Source organism: Aethalodelphis obliquidens, unplaced genomic scaffold (genome assembly GCF_003676395.1).
Source record: "Aethalodelphis obliquidens isolate GAN/ISIS:26980383/991018 unplaced genomic scaffold, ASM367639v1 scaffold1, whole genome shotgun sequence".
NCBI lineage: Eukaryota > Metazoa > Chordata > Mammalia > Artiodactyla > Delphinidae > Aethalodelphis > Aethalodelphis obliquidens.
In genome coordinates, this window is record NW_020837945.1 from 69,975,717 (window position 1) to 69,996,663 (window position 20,947).

General features: G+C 37.3%; 1 protein-coding gene and 1 non-coding gene across 2 annotated transcripts in view; both read left to right on the plus strand.

Moving 5' to 3' along the window:
• UMPS (uridine monophosphate synthetase) overlaps positions 1 to 20,947 on the plus strand; it is a 47,236-nt gene that overhangs the window by 4,455 nt on the left and 21,834 nt on the right. Inside the window, exons 2-3 of the mRNA XM_027106884.1 lie at positions 13,005 to 13,158; positions 15,032 to 15,703. Of these exons, the coding sequence (XP_026962685.1) occupies positions 13,005 to 13,158; positions 15,032 to 15,703 (826 nt within the window). The remainder of the gene's footprint in view (positions 1 to 13,004; positions 13,159 to 15,031; positions 15,704 to 20,947) is intronic.
• Positions 13,529 to 13,601, plus strand: TRNAG-UCC (transfer RNA glycine (anticodon UCC)). Its single transcript has one exon. It is a non-coding gene; the product is annotated as a tRNA-Gly (tRNA).

The window sequence follows — 20,947 nt, forward strand, 5'->3', positions numbered from 1 at the left end:
TCTGTTCAGATCTTCTGCCCATTTTTTAATCAGATCTTTTTTTAAATTATTGAGCTGTGTGGGTTCTTTATATATTTTGGATACTAACCCCTTTTTGGACATATAATTTGCAAATATCTTCTGCAATTCAGAAGGTTACCTTTTTTTGTTACTAATGGCTTCCTTTGCTGTGTGGAAGCTCTTTAGTTTGATGTGGTCTCATTTGTTTATTTTTGCTTTTGTTGCCATTGCCTTTGAAGTTAGATCCAAAGAAATATCACTAAGAGTGATGTCAAGGAGCTTACTACCTATGTTTTATTCTAGGAGTTTTATGGTTTCAGGTCTTACATTCAAGTCTAATCCATTTTGAGTTAATTTTTGTGTATGGTGTAATATAGTGGTCCAGTTTCATTCTTTTGCATGTGGCTGTCCAGTTTTACAAACACTATTTTATTGAAGAGACCATCCTTTCCCATTGTATATTCTTGGCTCCTTTGTCATAAATTAACTGAACATACGTGCTTGGTTTTATTTTTAGGGTTTATTCTCTTTTCTGTTCCATTGATCTATTTGTTTGTTTTTATGCCAATACCATTCTGTTTATAGTTTGAAGTCAGGGCGTGTGATGCCTTCAGCTTTATTTTTCTTTCTCAAGATTGCTTTGGCTATTTGAGATCTTTTGTGGTACCAAAGAAATTTTAGGGTTGTTTGTTTTATTTCTGTGAAAAGTGTCTTTGGAATTTTGATAGCGATTGCATTGAATCTGCAGACTGCTTTGGGTAGTATGGACATTTTTACAGTATTAATTCTTCCAATATATGATCATGGAATATCGTCATTTATTTGTGTCATCTCAATTTTGTTCATCAGTGTCTTATAGTTTTTAGTGTACAGGTCTTTGACCTCCTTGGTTAAATTTATTCTTAGGTATTTTGTTCTTTTTGAGGCAATTGTGTATGGCATAGTTTTCTTAATTTCTCTTTCTGATGGTTTGTTGTTGGTGTATAAAAGCACAACAGATTTTTGTATATTGATTTTGTACCTTGCAACTTTACTGAATTTGTTTATTACTTCAAACAATTTTTTGGTGAACTCTTTATGGTTTTCTAAATGTTAAATCATGTTGTTGCCCACTTAGTTACTTCTTCCTTTCCAGTATGGATGGCTTTTATTTCTTTTTTCTGCCTAATTGCTCTGGCTAGGACTTCCAATAGTATGTTGAGTAAAAATGGCAAGAATGGGCATCTTTATCATGTTTCTGATCTTAACGAAATAGCTTTCAGATTTTCGCCATTGAGTATAATGATTAGCTGTGGGCCTGTCATATATGGCTTTTATTATCTTGAGGTACGTTCCATCTCTACCCTTTGTTCAGTCTCTATCATAAATGGTTGTTGAATTTTGTCAAATGCTTTTTCTGTACCTATTGAGATGATCATATGATTTTTCTCCTTTGTTTTGTTAATGTGGTGTATCACATTGATTTGTGGATGTTGAACCTTCTTTGTATTGCCTGGGATAAATCCCACTTGATCATAGCTTATTGTCCTTGTAATGTATTGTTGAATTTGGTTTGCTAATATTTTGTTGAAGATTTGTGCCTCTAAATTCATCAGCAATACTGGCCTGTACTTTTTTTGTTGTGTCCTTATCTGGTTTTGGTATCAGTGTAATGGTGGCCTTGTAAAATGAGTTTGGGAACATTCCCTCCTCTAATTTTTTGGAAGAGTTTGAGGAGGATAGGTACTAAATCTTTTTTGAATGTTTGGTAAAATTCAACAATGAAGCCATCTGGTCCTGGACTTTTGTTGTGAGTTGTTTTTTCTTGTTGCTGTTTTTGTTTGTTTATTACTGATTCATTCTCCTTACTAGTAATCGGTTTATGCATATTTTCTATTCATGATTCAGTCTTAGAAGATTGTGTGTTTCTAGGAACTTACCTATTTCTTCCAGGTTATTTAATCTGTTGATATATAGTTGTTCATAGTAACCTCTTATGAGCCTTTGTATTTCTTTGGTATCTGGTGTATGTTCTCTTTCATTTCTGATTTTATTTATTTGAGCTCTCTTTTTTCTTGGTGACTCTAGCTAAATGTTTATCAATTTTATCTTTTCAAAGACCCAGCTCTTAGTTTCATTATTTTTTTAATTGTCTTTTTAATAGTCTCTTTCATTTTTTTTCCACTCCTATCTTTATTATTTCCTTCTTTCTATTAACTTTGGGCTTCATTTGTTCTTTCTGCTTTGTTTGGGTATAAAGTTAGGTCATTTATTTGAGATTTTTCTTATTTCTTGAGGTAGGCCTGTGTCATTATAAACTTCCCTTTTATAACTGCTTTTGTGGCATCCGATAGATTTTGGTATGTTTTGTTTTGATTTTCATTTGTCTTAAGGGTTGTTTTTGAAATTTCTCCTTTGATTTCTTCATTGACCCACAGGTTGTTCAATAGCATGTTGTTTAATCTTCACATATTTGAGATTTTTCTTGTTTTCTTTCTGTATTTCCAGTTTCATGCCATTGTGGTCAGAAAGATACTTGATATGATTTCAATCTTAAATTTCTTGAGATTTGTTTTGTGGTCTAGCATATGATCTATCTTGGAGAATGTTCCATATACACTTGAGAAGAATGTGTATTCTGCTTTTGGATGGAATGTTCTCTGTATTTATTAAGTCCATATGGTCTAGAGTATTCTTGGTTGGAAGTGTTTTCCTTTGAGCACTTTGAATATATCATGCCACTTCCTTCTGGCATGCAAAGTTTTTGCTGAGAAGTCTGCTGATAGTCTTATGAGGGGGAATTCTCTTGTATATAACAAGTTGTTTTTCTCTTGCCACTTTTAAGATTCTCTCCTTGTCTTCAACTTTTGACATTTTAATTATGTGTCTTGGTTCAGGTTTCTTTGGGTTCATCTTCTTTGGAACACTCTGGACTTCCTGAATCTTCAGGAAATTTTTAGCCATTCTTTCCTTTTTTTAAAAAATTGTGTTCCTTTTTTTTTTTAATATTAGAGTATAGTTGATTAACAATATTGTGTTAGTTTCAGGTGTGCAGCATAGTGATTCAGTTATACATATACATGTATCTATTCTTTTTCAAATTCTTTTCCCATTTAGGTTATTACAGAATATTGAGCATAGTTCCCTGTGCTATACAATAGGACCTTGTTGGTTATCTATTTTAAATATAGTAGTGTATATATGTCAATTCCAAACTCTCAATTATCCCTCCCTGCCCCCACCACCTTTCCCTTTTGTAACCATAAGTTTGTTTTTTAAGTCTAGGAGTCTATTTCTGTTTTGTAAATAAGTTCATTTGTGTCATTTCATTTTAGATTCCACATATAAGGGATATCATATGATATTTGTCTTTCTCTGTCTAACTTACTTCACTTAGTGTGATAATCTCCAGGTCCATCCATGTTGCTGCAAATGGCATTATTTCATTCTTTTTAATGGCTGATTAATATTCCATTGTATTTATATACCACATCTTCTTTATCCAGTCATGTGTTGATGGGCATTTAGGTTGCTTCCATGTCTTGGATATTGTGAACAGCACGGCAATGAGCATTGGGGTGCATGTATCCTTTTGAACCATGTTTTTTTCCAGATATCTGCCCAAGAGTGGGATTGTTGGATCATATAGTAGCTCTATTTTTAGTTTTTTTAAGGAACGTCCACACTGTTCTGCATAGTGGCAGTACCAGTTTGTGTTCCCACCAACAGTGTAGGAGGGCTCCCTTTTCTGCAAGCCCTGTCCAGCATTTATTGTTTGTAAACCTTTTGATGATGGCCATTCTGACTGGTGTGGGTGGTACCTCTTTGTGGTTTTGATTTGCATTTCTCTAATAATTAGCAATGTTGAGCATCTTTTCATATGCCTCTTGGCCATCTGTATGTCTGTCTTCGTTGGAGAAATGTCTGTTTCTGTCCATTTTTTGATTGAGTTGCTTGTTTATTTGATATTGAGCTGCATGAGCTGTTTGTAAATTTTGGAGATTAATTCACTGCCAGTTGCATCATTTGCAAATATTTTCTCCCATTCTGTGGGTTGTCTTTTTGATTTGTTTATGGTTTCCTTTGCTGTGCAAAAGTTTTTAAGTTTAATCAGGTCCCATTTGTTTATTTTTTATTTTATTTCCATTACTCTAGGAAACGGATTGAAAAAGATATTGCTGCAATTTATTTCAAAGAGTTTCCTGCCTATATACTCCTCTAAGAGTTTTATATTATCTGGTCTTACATTTAGGTGTTTAATCCATTTTGAGTTTATTTTTGTATATGGTGATAAAGAATGTTCTAATATTCTTTTACATAGCTGTCCAGTTTTCCCAGCACCACTTATTGAAGAGGCTGTGTTTTCTCCATTGTATAGTCTTTCCTCCTTTGTCATAGATTAATTGACCATAGGTGTATGGGTTTATTTCTGGGCTTTCTATCCTGTTCTACTGATTTTATATTTCTGTTTTTGTGCCAGTACCATAGTGTTTTGATGACTGTAGCTTTGTAGTATAATCTGAAGTCAGGGAGCCTGATTCCTCCATCTCTGTTTTTCTTTCTTGAGATTCCTTCGGCTATTTGGGGTCTTTTGTGTCTCCATACAAATTAAAAGTTTTTCTGTTCTAGTTCTGTGAAAAATGCCATTGGTAGTTTGATAGGGGTTGCATTGAATCTGTAGATTGCCTTGGGTAGTATATCATTTTGACAATACTGAGTCTTCCAATCCAAGAACACGGTATATCTTTCCATCTGTTTGTGTCATCTCTGATTTCTTTCATCAGTGTCTTATAGTTTTCAGAGTTGAGGTCTTTTGTCTCCTCAGGTAGGTTTATTCCCAGGTATTTTATTCTTTTTGATGCGCTGGCAAATGGGATTGTTTCCTTAATTTCTCTTTCTGATCTTCTGTTTTTAGTGTATAGAGATGCAAGAGACTTCTGTGTATTAATTTTGTATCCTGCAACTTTACCAAATTTATTGATGAGCTCTAATAGTTTTCTGGTAGCATCTTTAGGATTTTCTATGTATAGCATCATGTCATCTGCAAACAGTGAGTATTTTGTTTCTTCTTTTCCAATTTGGATTCCTTTTATTTCTTTTTCTTCTCTGATTGCTATGGTTAGGACTTCCAGAACTGTTGAATGAAAGTGGCAAGAGTGGACATCCTTGTCTCGTTCCTGATCTTAAATGCTTTCACCTTTTCACCATTGAGTATGATGTTAGCTGTAGGTTTGTCATACATGGCCTCTATTATGTTGAGGTATGTTCCCTCTATGCCCACTTTTTGGAGAGTTTTTATCATAAATGGGTGTTCAGTTTTGTTAAAAACTTTTTCTGCATCTATTGAGATGATCATGTGATTTTTATTCTTCGATTTGTTGATGTGGTATATCATGCTGATTGACTTATGGATACTGAAAAAATTTTTATCCCTGGGATAAATCCCACTTGATCATGGCGTATGATCCTTTTAATGTATTGTTGGATTTAGTTTGCTAGTATCTTGTTGAGGAGTTTTGCATATATGTCCTTCAGTGATATTGGCCTGTAATTTTCTTTTTTTGTGGTATCTTTGTCTGATTTTGGTATCAGGGTGATTGTGGCCTCATAGAATGCACTTGGGAGTGTTCGTTCCTCTGCAATTTTTGGAAGAGTTTCAGAAGGATAGGTGTTCAGTCTTCTTTAAATTTGATAGAATTCTACTGTGAAGCCATGTCATCGTGGACTTTTGTTCGTTGGGAGGTTTTTCTGTTTATTTATTTATTTTTAAAAATAAATATTTATTTATGTATGGCTGTGTTGGGTCTTTGTTGCTGTGTGTGGGCTTTCTGTAGTTGTGGCGAGTGGGGGCTACTCTTTGTTGCGGTGCGTGGGCTTCTCATTGCAGTGGCTTCTTTTGTTGCAGAGCACGGGCTCTAGGCATGCGGGCTTCAGTAGTTGTGGCACGCGGGCTCAGTAGTTGTAGCTCCTGGGTCTAGAGTGCAGGCTCAGTAGTTGTGGTGCACAGGCTTAGTTGCTCTGCGGCATGTGGGACCTTCCTGGACCAGGGATCGAACCTGTGTCCCCTGCATTGGCAGGTGGATTCTTAACCACTCTGCCAACAGGCAGTCCCTGCTGGGAGTTTTTTAATCACAGTTTCAATTTCAGTACTTGCGATTTGTCTGTTCATATTTTCTATTTCTTCCTGATTCAGTCTTCAGAGAGTGTACCTTTTTAAGAATTTGTCCATTTCATCTAGGTTGTCCATTTTATTGGCATATGGTTGCTTGTAGTAGTCTCCTGTGGTCGTTTGTATTTCTGTCGTATCCGTTGTAATTTCTTCTTTTTCATTTCTAAGTTTATTGATTTGAGCCCTCTCCCTTTTTCTTGATGAGTCTTTCTAAAGGTTTATCCGTTTTTATCTTTTCAAAGAACGGGATTTTAATTTCATTCATCTTTTCTATTATTTTCTTCATCTCTGTTTCATTTATTTCTGCTCTGATCTTTGTGATTTCTTTACTTCTACTAATTTTGGGTTTTGTTTTTTCATCTTTCTGTACTTGCTTTACGTGCAAAGTTAGGTCATTTATTTGAGATGTTCTTTGTTTCCTGAGGTAAGATTGTATTACTATAAATTTCCCTCTTAGAACTCTTTTGCTGTGTCCCATAGATTTTGGATTGTCATGCTTTCGTTTTCACTTGTCTCTAGTTATTTTTTGATTTCCTCTTTGATTTTTTCAGTGATCCATTGGTTATATAGTACGATATTGTTTAGCCTCCACTTGTTTGTGTTTTTTACAGTTTTTTTCCTTGTTGATTTCTAAACTCATAGCGTTGTGATCAGAAAAGATGCTTGATATGATTTCAGTTTTCTTAAACTTACTGAGGCTTGCTTTGTGGCCCAGCATGTAATGAATCCTGGAGAATGTTCTCTGTGCACTTGGGAAGAATGTGTAGTCTGCTGCTTTTAGATGGAATGTTCTGTAAGTATCAATTAAGACCATCTGGTCTAATGTGTCATTTTAAGACCTGTGTTTCCTTATTGATTGTCTGGATGATCTGTTCATTGATGTTAAGTGGGGTGTTAAAAGTCCTTCACTATTGTGTGACTGTCGATTTCTCCTCTTATGGATGATAGCATTTGCCTTATATATCGAGGTGCTCTTACGTTGGGTGCATATTTATTTACAATTTTTCTATCTTCTTCAACTGATCCCTTGATCGTTATGCAGTGTGCTTTGTGTCTTGTGACAGACTTTATTTTATTTATTTATTTATTTATTTTTAACATCTTTACAGTCTTTATTTTAAAGTCTATTTTGTCTGACATGAGTATTGCTACTTCAGCTTTCTTTTGATTTCTGTTTGCATGGAATACCTTTTTCCATCCCCTCACTTTCAGTCTGTATGTGTCCCTAGTTTTGAAGTGGGTCTCTTGTAGACAGCGTATATACGAGTCTTGTTTTTGTACCTATTCAACCAGACTGTGTCTTTTGATTGTAGCATTTAATCCATTTACATTTAAGGTAATTGTTGATATGTATGTTCTTATTGCCATTTTGTTAATTGTTTTGGTTTTTTTTTTTTTTTTTTTTTTTTGCGGTACACAGGCCTCTCACTGTTGTGGCCTCTCCTGCTGCGGAGCACAGGCTCTGGACGTGCAGGCTCAGCAGCCATGGCTCATGGGCGCAGCCGCTCCGCGGCATGTTGGATCTTCCCAGACCGGGGTACGAACCCGTGTCCCCTGCATCGGCAGGCGGACTCTCAACTACTGCGTCACCAGGGAAGCCCTGGATTTGTTTTTGTAGATCTTTTTTCTTCCCTTTCTCTTTTGTTCTCTTCTCTTGTGATTTGAAGTTTATCTTTACTGTTGTGTTTAGGTTTCTATTTCTTTTTGTATGTGTATCTATTGTAGATTTTTGGTTTGCCATTACCATGAGGTTTTGATATAGCAGTCTATATATATACAAGATTGTTTTAAGTTGCTGGTCTCTTAATTTCAAATGCATTTCCAATATCCTGCATTTGTACTCTCCTCCTCTCACAGTTGCTGGTTTTGATGTCATATTTGTGTGTATGTGATTTCCTACCTTTACTGTGTGTTTGCCTTTACTGGTGAGCTTTTCCATTCGTAATTTTCTTATTTCTAGTTGTGGCCTTTTCTGCCTAGAGAAGTTCCTTTAGCGTACGTTGCAAAGGTCTGGTTATACTGACCTTTGTACTGCAAAGGTCTGATTGTACTGAATTCTCTTAGGTTTTGCTTGTCTGTAAAAATTTTTATTTCTCCATTGAATCTGAATGAGAGCCTTGCTGGGTAGAGTATTCTTGGTTGTATGTTATTCCCTTTTATCACTTTAAATATACCATGCCACTCCCTTCTGGTCTGCAGTTTCTGCTGAGAAATCAGCTGATAACCTTGTGGGGATTCCCTTGTGTGTTATTTGTTGCTTTTCCCTCATTGCTTTCAGTATTTTTTCTTTGTTTTTAATTTTTATCCATTTTATTACCATGTGTATCGTCATGTTCTTTGGGTTTATCCTGCCTGGGACTGTCTGTGCATCCTGGACTTGGGTGACTGTTTCCTTTCCCATATTATGGAAGTTTTCAGCTATTATCTCTTCAAATACTTCCTCAGGACCTTTCTCTCTTCTCCTTCTGGTACCCCTGTAATGCAAATGTTGGTGTGTTTAATGTTGTCCCAGAGGTCTTTTAGACTGTCCTCATTTCTTTTAATTCTGTTTTCTTTATTCTGTTCCACAGCCGTGATTTCCATCATTCTGTTTTCCAGCTCATTTATCTGTTCTTCTGCCTCTATTATTCTACTATTGATTCCTTGTAGTGTAGTTTTTATTGCAGTTATTGTATTGTTCATCTCTTTGTTTGTTCTTTAGTTCTTCTAGGTCTTTGTTAAACGTTTTTGTATAGTCTCCGTCTGTGCCTCCATTCTTTTTCTGAAATCTTGGATCATCTTTACTATCATTACTCTGAATTCTTTTTCAAGTAGATTATCTGTCTCCATTTTACTTCGTTGTTCTTCTGGGGTTTTATCTTGTTCCTTCATGTGGGACATATTCCTCTACCATATCATTTTGCCTAACTTTCTTTGATTGCGGTTTCTGCATGCTGCAGGGTTGTAGTTCTTACTTCTGCTGTCTGCCCCCTGGTGGATGAGGCTGTCTAAAAGGCTTGTGCAGGCTTCCTGGTGGGAGGGACTGGTTCCTGCCCACTGGTGGGTGGAGCTGGGACTTGTCCCTCTGGGGGGAAGGGCCACGTCAGGGGGTGTGTTTTGCAGGCAGCTGTTTGCTCAGGAAGACTTTAAGCTGCCTGTCTGCTGGTGGGTGTGGCTGTGTTCCCACCTTGTTGGTTGTTTGGCCTGAAGCATGCCAGCTTTGGAGCCTACCGGCTGTTGAGTGGGGCCAGGTCTTGGTGAGAGAATGGCACCCTCCAGGAGGACTCATGCCAATGCGTACTCCCCAGAACTACCACCGCCAGTGTCTTTGTCCCCACAGTGAGCCACAGCTGCCTCCCCCACCCCACCTCCGTAGGAGACCCTCCAGTACCATCAAGTAGGTCTGGCCCAGCCTCTTATGAGGTTACTGCTTTATTCCCTGGGTCCTGGTCACATGAGACCTTTTGTGTGCCCTCCAAGAGTGGAGTTTCTATTTCTCCCAGTCCTGTGGAATTCTTGTGATCAAACCTTGCTTGCCTTCAAAGCCAGATTCTCTGGGGGCTCCTCCTCCCATTGCCAGATCTCCAGGCTGGGGAGCCTGATGTGGGGCTCAGAACTTTCACTCATGTGGGAGAACTTCTGTGGTATAATTATTTTCCAGTTTGTGGGTCACCTACCCAGCGGGTATGGGTTTTGATTTTATTGCGATTGCACCCCTCCTACCTTCTCATTGTGGCTTCTTCTTTGTCTTTGGGTGTAGAATATCTTTTTTGGTAGGTTCCAGCATTTTTTTTGTCAATGGTTGTTCAGCAGTTAGTTGTGATTTTGGTGTTTTTGTAAGAAGAGGTGAGCTCAAGTCCTCCTCTGCCATCTTGTCTCTGCACCCCAGTCATTATTTCTTCAAATAAGTTTTCTGCCCCTTTTTTTCCTCTCTTCTTCTGGGACTCTTCTAATCTATAATGTGAATGTTATTCTCAATATTTTTCCCTAGGTCCCCTACGCTATTTTTGCTTTTTAAAATGCTGGTGTTTTGTTCTGTTTATTGCTGCTCTGTTAGGGTGAGTTCCACTGCCCTGTCTTCCAGATTACTGATCTTTTCTTCTGCTTCATCTTGTCTGCTGTTGAACCCCTCTAGTTTATTTTTCAGATCAGTTATTGTATTCTTCAGCTCTTTGACTTGTCTTTGGTATGTTTTTATATTTTCTGTCTCTTTGTTGAAGTTCTGTGTTCATCCATTCTTTTTCCTATTTTGGTGAGCATCTTTAAGACCATTACTTTGAGTTCTTTATCAGGTAAATTACTTATTTCTGTTGCATTAAGGTTTTTTATTGGGGTTTTATCTTTTGTTTTCGTTTGGAACATATACCTGTTTTCTCATTTTGCTTGACTCTGTGTTTCTATGTGTTAGGTGATAGAGTTATCTTTTCTAGTCTTGAAGGGGTGGCCCTGTTTGGGAAATGAACCTTACTGTTCAACCTTGCTCTAGTTCTTAGTTGTTTCTCAAACTGTGTCTTTGATTGTTTCACACCTTTGGGGCCCAGAAATGCAATCCCCCCTAGCAACGAAAGCACACACTCAAGTGGTGTCCCCTGTTTGGGCTACATGTGCCCACTGGCTTTGGTGTGCATCCACACCACTGGTGTGGCTGCAGGATCAGTGGAGGATGGGGGAACAGGCTGCAGCAGAAACATGGGGAAGTGGTGTATTCACCCACTGCCTCTGGTGGGGCTGGGGCTGTGGTGCAGGGAGGGGCAGGCAGTAGCAAGTTAGAAAGAGAGTGTAAAAATGGTGCCTGCCAGTGGCTCCATACCTGGAGAAAGCCCCAACAGAGCCCCTCTGGCAGACACTTTAAGATTAGCAAGTGAACTTACTTCACATATGATCTAGGCTCTTTTCAGGCTACAGTTTTTGTGTTGGGTCCCAGGGTGAGTGAGTCTGCACACAAGCCATTTAAGAGCAGATCTCTATTCCCTACATCCATATGGTTTTCCTGGATCCAAGCCCTGTTGGTCTTCAAAGCCAGGTGTTTTGAGTGCTCATCTCTCCGGTGTAGGTCCCAGGGGTTGGGGTGACTGATGTGGAGCATCAGGGAGAAGTTCCATATTTGTGAGATCCCTCCTGGTTATGGGTTGCTGAAGTAGTGATGGAGTTTTTGGCGAGACTGTGTCTCTAACTCTCCTACCCATCTCCATGTGCCCTTTTATCCTTTGTTGTGCAGTAGCTGTTCACCTATCTCTCAAGTTCTTTTCGGAGGGAATTGTTCTTAATGTAGTTGTAGATTTGTTGTGTCCATGAGAGGAGGTGAGTTCAGGATCTTCTAACTCCACCATCTAGAACCACCTTTCCACTTGTTTATTTTTGGTTTTATTTCTTTGCTTTTGGTGTCAAATCTAAAACATCATTGTTAAGACCATTGTCAAGGAACTTACCACCTGTTTTCTCAAGGAGGTTTATGTTTTTAGGTCTTACATTCAAGTCATTAATCCATTTTGAGTTAATTTTTGTGTATGGTGTACGATGTAGTCTAGTGTTCCCAAAACCATTTTGTTGAAGAGACTGTCCTTTTCCCTTTGTGTATTCTTAGGTCCTTTGATGTAAATTAATTGAACATATATGTGTAGGTTTACTTCTGGGCTCTCTATTCTGTTCTGTTGACCTGTGTGTCTGTATTTATGCCAATACCATAGTGTTTTGACTACTATTACTTTGTAATATAGTTTGAAATCAGGGAATATGATACTTCCAGCTTTGTTTTTCTTTCTCAAGATTGTTTTGGCTATCCAGGGTCTTTTGTGGTTCCATACAAATTTTAGGATTGTTTGTTCCATTTCTGTGAAAAGTGCCATTGTAATTTTTTAGAAACTTCATTGAATCTGTATATTGCTTTTAGTATGGACTTTTTTTTTTTTTTTTTTTTTTGCGGTACGCAGGCCTCTCACTGTTGTGGCCTCTCCCGTTGCGGAGCACAGGCTCCGGACGCGCAGGCTCAGCGGCCATGGCTCATGGGCCCAGCCGCTCCGCGGCATGTGGGATCTTCCCGGACCGGGGCACGAACCCGTGTCCCCTGCATCGGCAGGTGGACTCTCAACCACTGTGCCACCAGGGAAGCCCTAGTATGGACATTTTAACAGTTTAATTTTTCTGATCCATGAGCATGGAATATTTTTCCATTTACTTATGTTATCTTAAGTTTGTTTGTTTGTTTTTAAAATCAATGTCTTATGTTTTTAGTGTACAGGCCTTTCACTTCCTTGGTTAAAGGTTTTTCACTTCCTTGGTTAAATTTATTTGTAAGTGTTTTATTCTTTTTTTTTTTTTTTTTTGGCCGTGCTGTGCGGCATGCGGGATCCTAGTTCTCTGACCAGGGATTGAACCCGTGCCCCCTGCAGTGGAAGTGCGGTGTCTTAACCACTGGACTGCCAGGGAAGTCCCTGTTTTATTCTTTTTAATGCAATTGTTTTCTTAATTTCTCTTGTGAAACTTCTTAATTGAAGACTTCTGTTGGGAAAATAAAACTAGCAGGTGGTAGGTTTAGACATGACAAGCATAATGAATTACTAAGGAAAACTGTGAAGCCTAGGGGTCATCCTTAGTCTTCAGGGTGAACATCATAGCCTTTCCTAACACATTCCATGTTGCCCTTGGAGCAGCCCTGAGTCTAGCTAAGTAGGTTAATTCTTCTGTTTTTATATTTATATTTATATTTGTAAACTGGGATTTGTGGAGAGGATAACTTAACAAAAAGGCATTTATATTTTTCTGATCAGGTTTAAGACTCTCCCTTGCTGGGTTGTTACTGTCTTTATGTTGTTACATGATTTATACACCACTTAAAATAGTAATAATAATAATTGGGTTATGTGTTGTTTTTTTACAGGTTGCAGAAATTTTATTCCAAACTGCCCAAAATGCAGGGATCAATTTTGATACTGTGTGTGGAGTACCTTATACAGCTTTACCATTGGCCACGGTTATCTGTTCAACCAACCAAATTCCAATGCTTATTAGAAGGAAGGAAACAAAGGATTATGGTAAAGTAAAAATAGTATAAGCTTTAAGTTGACATGTAGCCTGATACTTTTAGAATTTGTTCTTCTAGGCACTGATGTTCATAGTCACCTTGAATATTCTTCATAGGGCCTTTAAGTTGTTATGGCCTGTGGAATTTGTTAACTGTTGTTATAAATCACCTCCCTTTCCTTTAGAGTCTAGGGGTGAAATGCTTTGTATTAATTAGGCAATGAAAAAAAGTGCTTTTTTTGTGCACCAAATTTATGAAACCCAACATTTTTACCAGCGCTTCCCTCATCAGAAGAATGTTCTAAGAGCACTTACTTTCCCAATGTATTTATATTTAAATTGCATGAATAAAATTAATCTGTTAAAGCAATGTGAGGGAATTCCCTGGCAGTCCAGTGGTTAGGACTCTGCACTTCCACTGCAGGGGGCCCAGGTTCGATCCCTGGTTGGGGAAATAAGATCCCACAGCTGTCCAGGTAGCCAAAAAAAAAGTAAATGCCACATGAAATTCTAAATGAAGATGTTTTTATGGGTTCATGGCAGTAGGTTATCAGGTGGGTGTTTTAAATGTGGGCTGCATTAAAACTAAATCAATCTAAAAGTATTGGAACTGACTTCATATTTGATGATCTTAAGTACTAATGATTTTTTCGTGTTGTTTTACGTTGGTGTGATACTGTTTTTATTACTTCTTTTTGAAAAGAGTCCTTTTTACAGACATGTTCTAAAAATTTTATGATGAAATCATATGATGTCTGGGATTTGCGTCTAAAAATTATGGGGGGAGGGTGATGTTGGAGTTACAGTTGAAACAAGATTGCCCATGAGTTGCTAAGTGGTGAGGTGCTGTATTTGTGGAGGTTTGTTATACTATTTTGTCTAGTTTTGTTTGAAATTCTCCATTATAAAAAAATTAGACAAATGTTTTTGCCACTTAGTGGCACAGTGTTTATATGAATCACTGCCATAAGACTACTGTTTCTATTTCCTTATTATGTATCTTCAAAAATATTTCTTAGAATAAGATCATTAATTTAAAAATATACCTATAAGTACTCGCAGTCTTATGTTCTCGCCTAAGATGATTCAGTTAAACTTGCCAATTCTGCAAGGGAAGGAAAGGAGTTGGGGAAAGGGCAAAGACAGTACCTGTGGAAAGTTCAGAATGTAGGCAAAATGCCCACTATATCTATTCTGATTCAAAATAAGATAAATTTGGTAGTGGAAAATGTAAAAATGAATCTCTAAACCGTGAGTCTGTGTAGTCTACAGTCTGAGTATTTACAGTTTGTAGATTATCTGAAAATATTGTGCAGTAGGGGTTGGAGTGGGGAAGTGTGTTTAGTCACATTACATTACATAGCTCATAACGCTGTGGTGATTGACCTCAGTGGTTGTCGAATATTTTCCTTCCTGCATTTATGTGCTCAGAAGGCCAGTTGTTTGGCTGATCTTGAATAAAGAAATCGTTAATGGAAAAAGGAATGATTTCATTGATGATATTGGGCTATTCTTTGTTTCATAACTTTCATTGACCTAGGTGATCTTGCCTTAATAAAACCTGTATTTGAAATTTTGATCATAAACACATTAAATAATGTTTTACACCATTAAATAATTTGCTAGTTTTACTAAAAATGTTCTGTATATGTAACTTTGACAATTTTGAAATACATAGGCACTGAACAAAACAGTAATTGTGGCACATTGAAGATTCATTAGGAATTTTAAAAATAAAGTAGTTCCAAAGTAGATTATCAGAAAATATAATTTAGATTATCCCCCCTTCATAAATACATGCCAAATTTATACTACAAGATACATCTTGAGTTGGCTGAAATATATAACTTTAAAACAGAGTCAACGTAATTTTTTCTTTTCTAGGTACTAAGCGTCTTGTAGAAGGGGCTATTAATCCAGGAGAAACCTGTTTGATCATTGAAGATGTTGTCACCAGTGGATCTAGTGTTTTGGAAACTGTTGAGGCTCTTCAGAAGGAGGGCTTGAAGGTCACTGATGCCATAGTGCTGCTGGACAGAGAGCAAGGAGGAAAGGACAAGTTGCAGGCGCATGGGATTCGTCTCCACTCAGTGTGTACATTGTCCAAAATGCTGGAGATTCTTGAGCAACAGAAAAAAATTGATGCTGAGATGGTCGAGAGAGTGAAGAGATTTATTCAGGAGAATGTTTTTGTCGCAGCTAATCATAATGGTTCTCTCCCTTCTGTAAAGAAAGGACCCAAAGAACTAAGCTTTGGTGCACGTGCAGAGCTGCCCGGGATCCACCCAGTTGCATCAAAGCTTCTCAGGCTTATGCAAAAGAAGGAGACCAATCTGTGCCTGTCTGCTGATATTTCGGAGTCCAGAGAGCTGTTGCAGCTAGCAGATGCTTTAGGACCCAGAATCTGCATGCTCAAGACTCATGTAGATATTTTGAATGATTTTACTCTGGATGTGATGAAGGAGTTAACCATTCTGGCCAAACGCCATGAGTTTCTAATATTTGAAGACCGGAAATTTGCAGATATAGGAAACACAGTAAAAAAGCAGTATGAAGGTAAGTATTATTCAGGAACCAACAAGAATCACAAATCCAGCTTAAACTGGCTGAAGAACAGAAGGAAATGTATTGGCTCACATGACAAAGTCCAGCTGTAGAAAAGCCTGTCAAGCGTGGTTGGCTCTAGGAGCTCAAGTGATGTCTTTTGGCCTTGCTTTCTCTCCAAGTCTCAGCTCTGCTTTCTTCTCTCTTGACTTCTTTCTCAGGTAGGCACACTCCTCAAACCAGTCGCTCAGACCTGGGGTATAGAATACCTTTATTAGCTCACCTGGGTAATATACCCTGCTCCTGGTGATGTGAGGCTATTTTTTAAAAATTTTTATTGCAGTATAGTTGCTTTACAATGTTGTGTTAGTTTCTATTGTACAGCAAAGTGAATCAGCTATACGTATACATATATCCGCTCTTTTTTGGATTTCCTTCTCATTTAGGTCACCACAGAGCATTGAGTAGAGTTCACTGAGCTAAACAGTAGGTTCTCATTAGTTATCTATCATAGTATCAATAGTATATATATGTCAATCCCCATCTCCCAGTTCACCCCCCCCACCCCACAACTTGGTGTCCATATGTTTGTTCTCTACGTCTGTCTCTATTTCTGCTTTGGAAATAAGATCATCTATACCATTTTTCTAGATTCCACATATATACATTAATATACAACATTTGTTTTTCTTTTTCTGACTTACATGACAGTCTCTAGGTCCATCCATGTCTCTACAAATGACCCAATTTCATTCCTTTTTATGGCTGAGTAATATTCCATTTATATATGTACCACATCTTCTTTATCCATTCCTCTGTTGATGGACGTTTAGGTTGCTTCCATGTCCTGGCTGTTGTAAATAGTGCTGCAATGAACGTTGGGGTGCATGTGTCTTTTTGAATTATGGTTTTCTCTGGCTATATGCCCAGTAGTTGGATTGTGGGTCACATGGTAGTTCTAGTTTTAGTTTTTTAAGGAACCTCCATACTGTTCTCCATAGTGGCTGTATTAATTTACATTCCTACCAACAGTGCAAGAGGGTTCCCTTTCCTCCACACCCTCTCCAGCATTTATTGTTTGTAGATATTTTAATGATGGCCATTCTGACCTGTGTGAGGTGATACCTCATTGTAGTTTTGATTTGCATTTCTCTAATAATTAGTGATGTTGAGCATCTTCTCCTGTGTTTGTTGGCCATCTGTATGCCTTCTTTGGAGAAATGTCTATTAAGATCTTCTGCCCGTTTTTTGATTGGGTTCTTTGTTTTTTGATATTGAGCTACATGAGCTGTTTGTATATTTTGGAGATTAATCCTTTGTCAGTTACTTTGTTTGCAAATATTTTCTCCCATTCTGTGGGTTGTCTTTTTGTTTTCTTTATGGTTTCACTTGCTGTGCAAAAACTTTTGAGTTTAATTAGGTTCCATTTGTTTATTTTTGTTCTTATTTTCATTACTTTAGGAGGGAAGTCAAAAAAGATCTTGCTGCGATTTATGTCAGAGAGTGTTCTGCCTGTGTTTTCCTCTTAGAGTTTTATAGTGTCTGGCCTTACATTCAGGTCTTTAATCCATTTTGAGTTTATTTTTCTGTATGGTGTTAGGGAGTGTTCTAATTTCATTCTTTAAAATGTAGCTGTCAGGTTTTTCCAGCACCACGTATTGAAGAGGCTGTCATTTCTCCATTGCATATTCTTGCTTCCTTTGTCATAGATTAGGTGACCATAGGTGTGTGTTTATCTCTGGGCTTTCTATACTGTTCCATTGGTTTATATTTCTGTTTTTTATGCCAGTACCATACTGTCTTGATTACTGTAGCTTTGTATTATAGACTGAAGTCAGGGAGCCTGATTCCTCCAGCTCTGTTTTTCTTTCTCAAGATTGCTTTAGCTATTCAGGGTCTTTTGTGTTTCCATACAAAATGCAAAATTTTCTGTTCTAGTTCTGTGAAAAATGCCATTGGTAATTTGATAGGGATTGCATCGAATATGTAGATTGCTTTGGGTAGTATAGTCATTTCCACAATATTGATTCTTCCAATCCAAGAACATGGTATATCTCTCCATCTGTTTTTGTTGTCTTTGATTTCTTTCATTAGTATCTTATAGTTTTTTGTACACAGGTCTTTTGACTCCTTAGGTTTATTCCTAGGTATTTTATTCTTTTTGTTGCAATGGTAAATGGGATTGTTTCCTTAATTTCTCTTTCTGATCTTTTGTTGTTAGTGTATAGGAATGCCAGAGATTTCTGTGTATTAATTTTGTATCCTGCGACTTTACTAAATTCATTGATTAGTAGTTTTCTGGTGGCATCTTTAGGATTTTCTATGTATAGTATCATGTCATCTGCAAACATCTGCAAACAGTGAGTGTTTTATTTCTTCTTTTCCAATTTGGATTCCTTTTATTTCTTTTTCTTCTCTGATTGCCATAGCTAGGACTTCCAAAACTGTTGAATACTGGCAAGAGTGGACATCCTTGTCTTGTTCCTGATCTTAGAGGAAATGCTTTCAGTTTTTCACCATTGAGAATGATGTTTGCTGTGGGTTTGTCGTATATGGACTTTATTACGTTGAGGTAGGTTCCCTCTATGCCCACTTTCTGGAGAGTTTTTTTATCATAAATGGGTGTTGAATTTTGTTGAAAGCTTTTTCTGCATCAACTGAGGTGATCATCTGGCTTTTATTCTTCAGTTTGTTACTATGGTATATCCCACTGATTGATTTGCATATATTGAAGAATCCTTGGGATAAATCCCATTTGATCATGGTGTATGATCCTTTTAATGTGTTGGATTCAGTTTGCTAGTATTTTGTTAAGGATTTTTGCGTCTGTGTTCATCAGTGATATTGGCCTGTGATTTTCTTTTGTTGTGATATCTTTGTCTGTTTTTGGTATCAGGGTGATGGTGGCCTCGTGCAGTGAGTTTGGGAGTGTTCCTCCCTCTGCAGTTTTTTGGAAGAATTTGAGAAGGATGGGTGTTAGCTCTTCTCTAAATGTTTACTAGAATTCGCATGTGAAGCCATCTGGTCCTGAGCTTTTGTTTGTTGGAAGATTTTTATTCACAGTTTCAATTTGATTATTTGTGATTGGTGTGTTCGTATTTTCTATTTCTTCCTGGTTCAGTCTTGGAAGGTTGTACTTTTCTAAGAATTTGTCCATTCCAGGTTGTCCATTTTATTGCCATATAGTGGCTTTTGGTAGTCTCTTATGATCCTTTGTATTTCTACAGTGTCAGTTATAACTTCTTTTTCATTTCTAATTTTATTGATTTGAGTCTTCTCTCTTTATTTCTTGATGAGTCTGGCTAAAGGTTTATCAATTTTGTTTATCTTCTCAAAGTACCAGCTTTTAGTTTTATTGATCTCTGCTATTGTTTTCTTTGTTTCTATTTATTTCTGCTCTGATCTTTATGATTTCTTTCCTTCTACTAACTTTGCGGGTTTTTTGTTCTTCTTTCTCTAGTTGCTTTATGTATAAGGTTAGGTTGTTTATTTGAGATTTTTCTTGTTTCTTGAGGTAGGATTGTATTGCTGTAAACTTCCCTTTTAGAACTGCTTTTGTTGCATCCCATAGGTTTTGGGTCGTCGTGTTTTCTTTGTCATTTGTTTCTAGGTATTTTTTTGATTTCTTCAGTGATCGCTTGCTTATTTATAGCATATTGCTTAGCCTCCATGTGTTTGTGTTTTACAGTTTGTTTCCTGTAATTGCTTCCTAATCTCATAGTGTTGTGGTTGGAAAGTTGCTTGATACGATTTCAATTTCTTAAATTTACTGAGGCTTGATTTGTGACCCAAGATGTGATCTATCCTGGAGAATGTTCCTTGTGCACTTGAGAAGAAAGTGTATTCCGCTGCTTTCGGATGGAATGTTCTGTAAATATCGATTAAGTGTATCTGGTCTAACGTGTCATTTAAGGCTTTTGTTTCCTTATTAGTTTTCTGTCTGGATGATCTGTCCATTGGTGTAAGTGGGGTGTTAAATTCCCCCACTATTATTGTGTTACTGTCGATTTCCCCTTTCACGGCTGTGAGCATTTGCCTTATGTATTGAGGTGCTCCTGTGTTGGGTACATAAATATTTACGGTTGTTATGTCTTCGTCTTCTAGGGTTGATCCCTTGATCATTGTGAGGCTATTTATGTAAACTTCTTGAAGCCCAAGGTATAGTTAGGGGTTATTTCCCTAAAGAAAATGGCTGTGCTTATGCCAGAAGAAAGGGACATGGGTTCTAGGCAGGCAAAAATGACAGATGTTGGCCCTGCAGAACACAATGAGTTCTGAATATTCAAAGAATGAAAATTGCAGCTATAGGAGACAAGGAAAAGGTAGTATAAAGTAAGATTTATTTTTAGCAGAAAAAGATCTGTTGATATGCATCCTTTTTAAAAAATTTTGTCAAATAGCTCAAGGTAGAGCATACATTAGTTTTAAAAAGTGCTTAATTCTTTACCAATTCTTTACTCATTCTTCTATGCAACTTTCTGTTATATTGGGTATATCTCTTTTTTCACTTACCCTTACAACGGACATTTTATGTTATTTAACAGTTATAAGCATCTTTTGAGACAACAATTTTTCTTAAAGTAATACATACATATTCTTAAGCTATTTCTTTAGGAGAGATTTGTCTGTAATGACTTTCTTCATGTGCTAAAGATATTGACTGTTGGGACTTCGCTGGTGGTCCAGTGGTTAAGACTCTGCACTCCCAATGCATGGGGCCCAGGTTCAATCCCTGGTCAGGGAACTAGATCCCGCATGCTGCAACTAAGAGCCCGCATGCTGCAAGTAAGACCCGGCACAGCCAAATCAATAAATAAATACTTTAAAAAAAAAGACTGTTGAAAGAGTTATACAAACTTTCTATAAGTTTGCATATAGTTTTTTTTTCAAAAATCTACTTGGGTTACTGTTGTCTGCTTTTAAAATGAATACAATTGTCTATTGAAATTTGAAGAGCTAAAGAGACCTAAGGAACAAGTAGATTTGAGAGATGGTAAAGTTTCTGAGAGATCCCTACAGAATGAAAATTTGTCATCTTCAGAGGAATTTCAGTTGATATCTTCCACTCAACAAACAACCTGTCTTCACTGGACCCTTTCCAGTTGCATAAATCTTATTGGTAGTCACAAGCATCAGCCTGCAAGGAAAAACAGTCTTATCAGTTTTGCTAGTAAACTAAGTGTAGAACTTATAAGATTTTTTTCTCCTTGTGATTTCTCAACCAGCTAACCAGGTGGACAGATAAATTTTTCACAA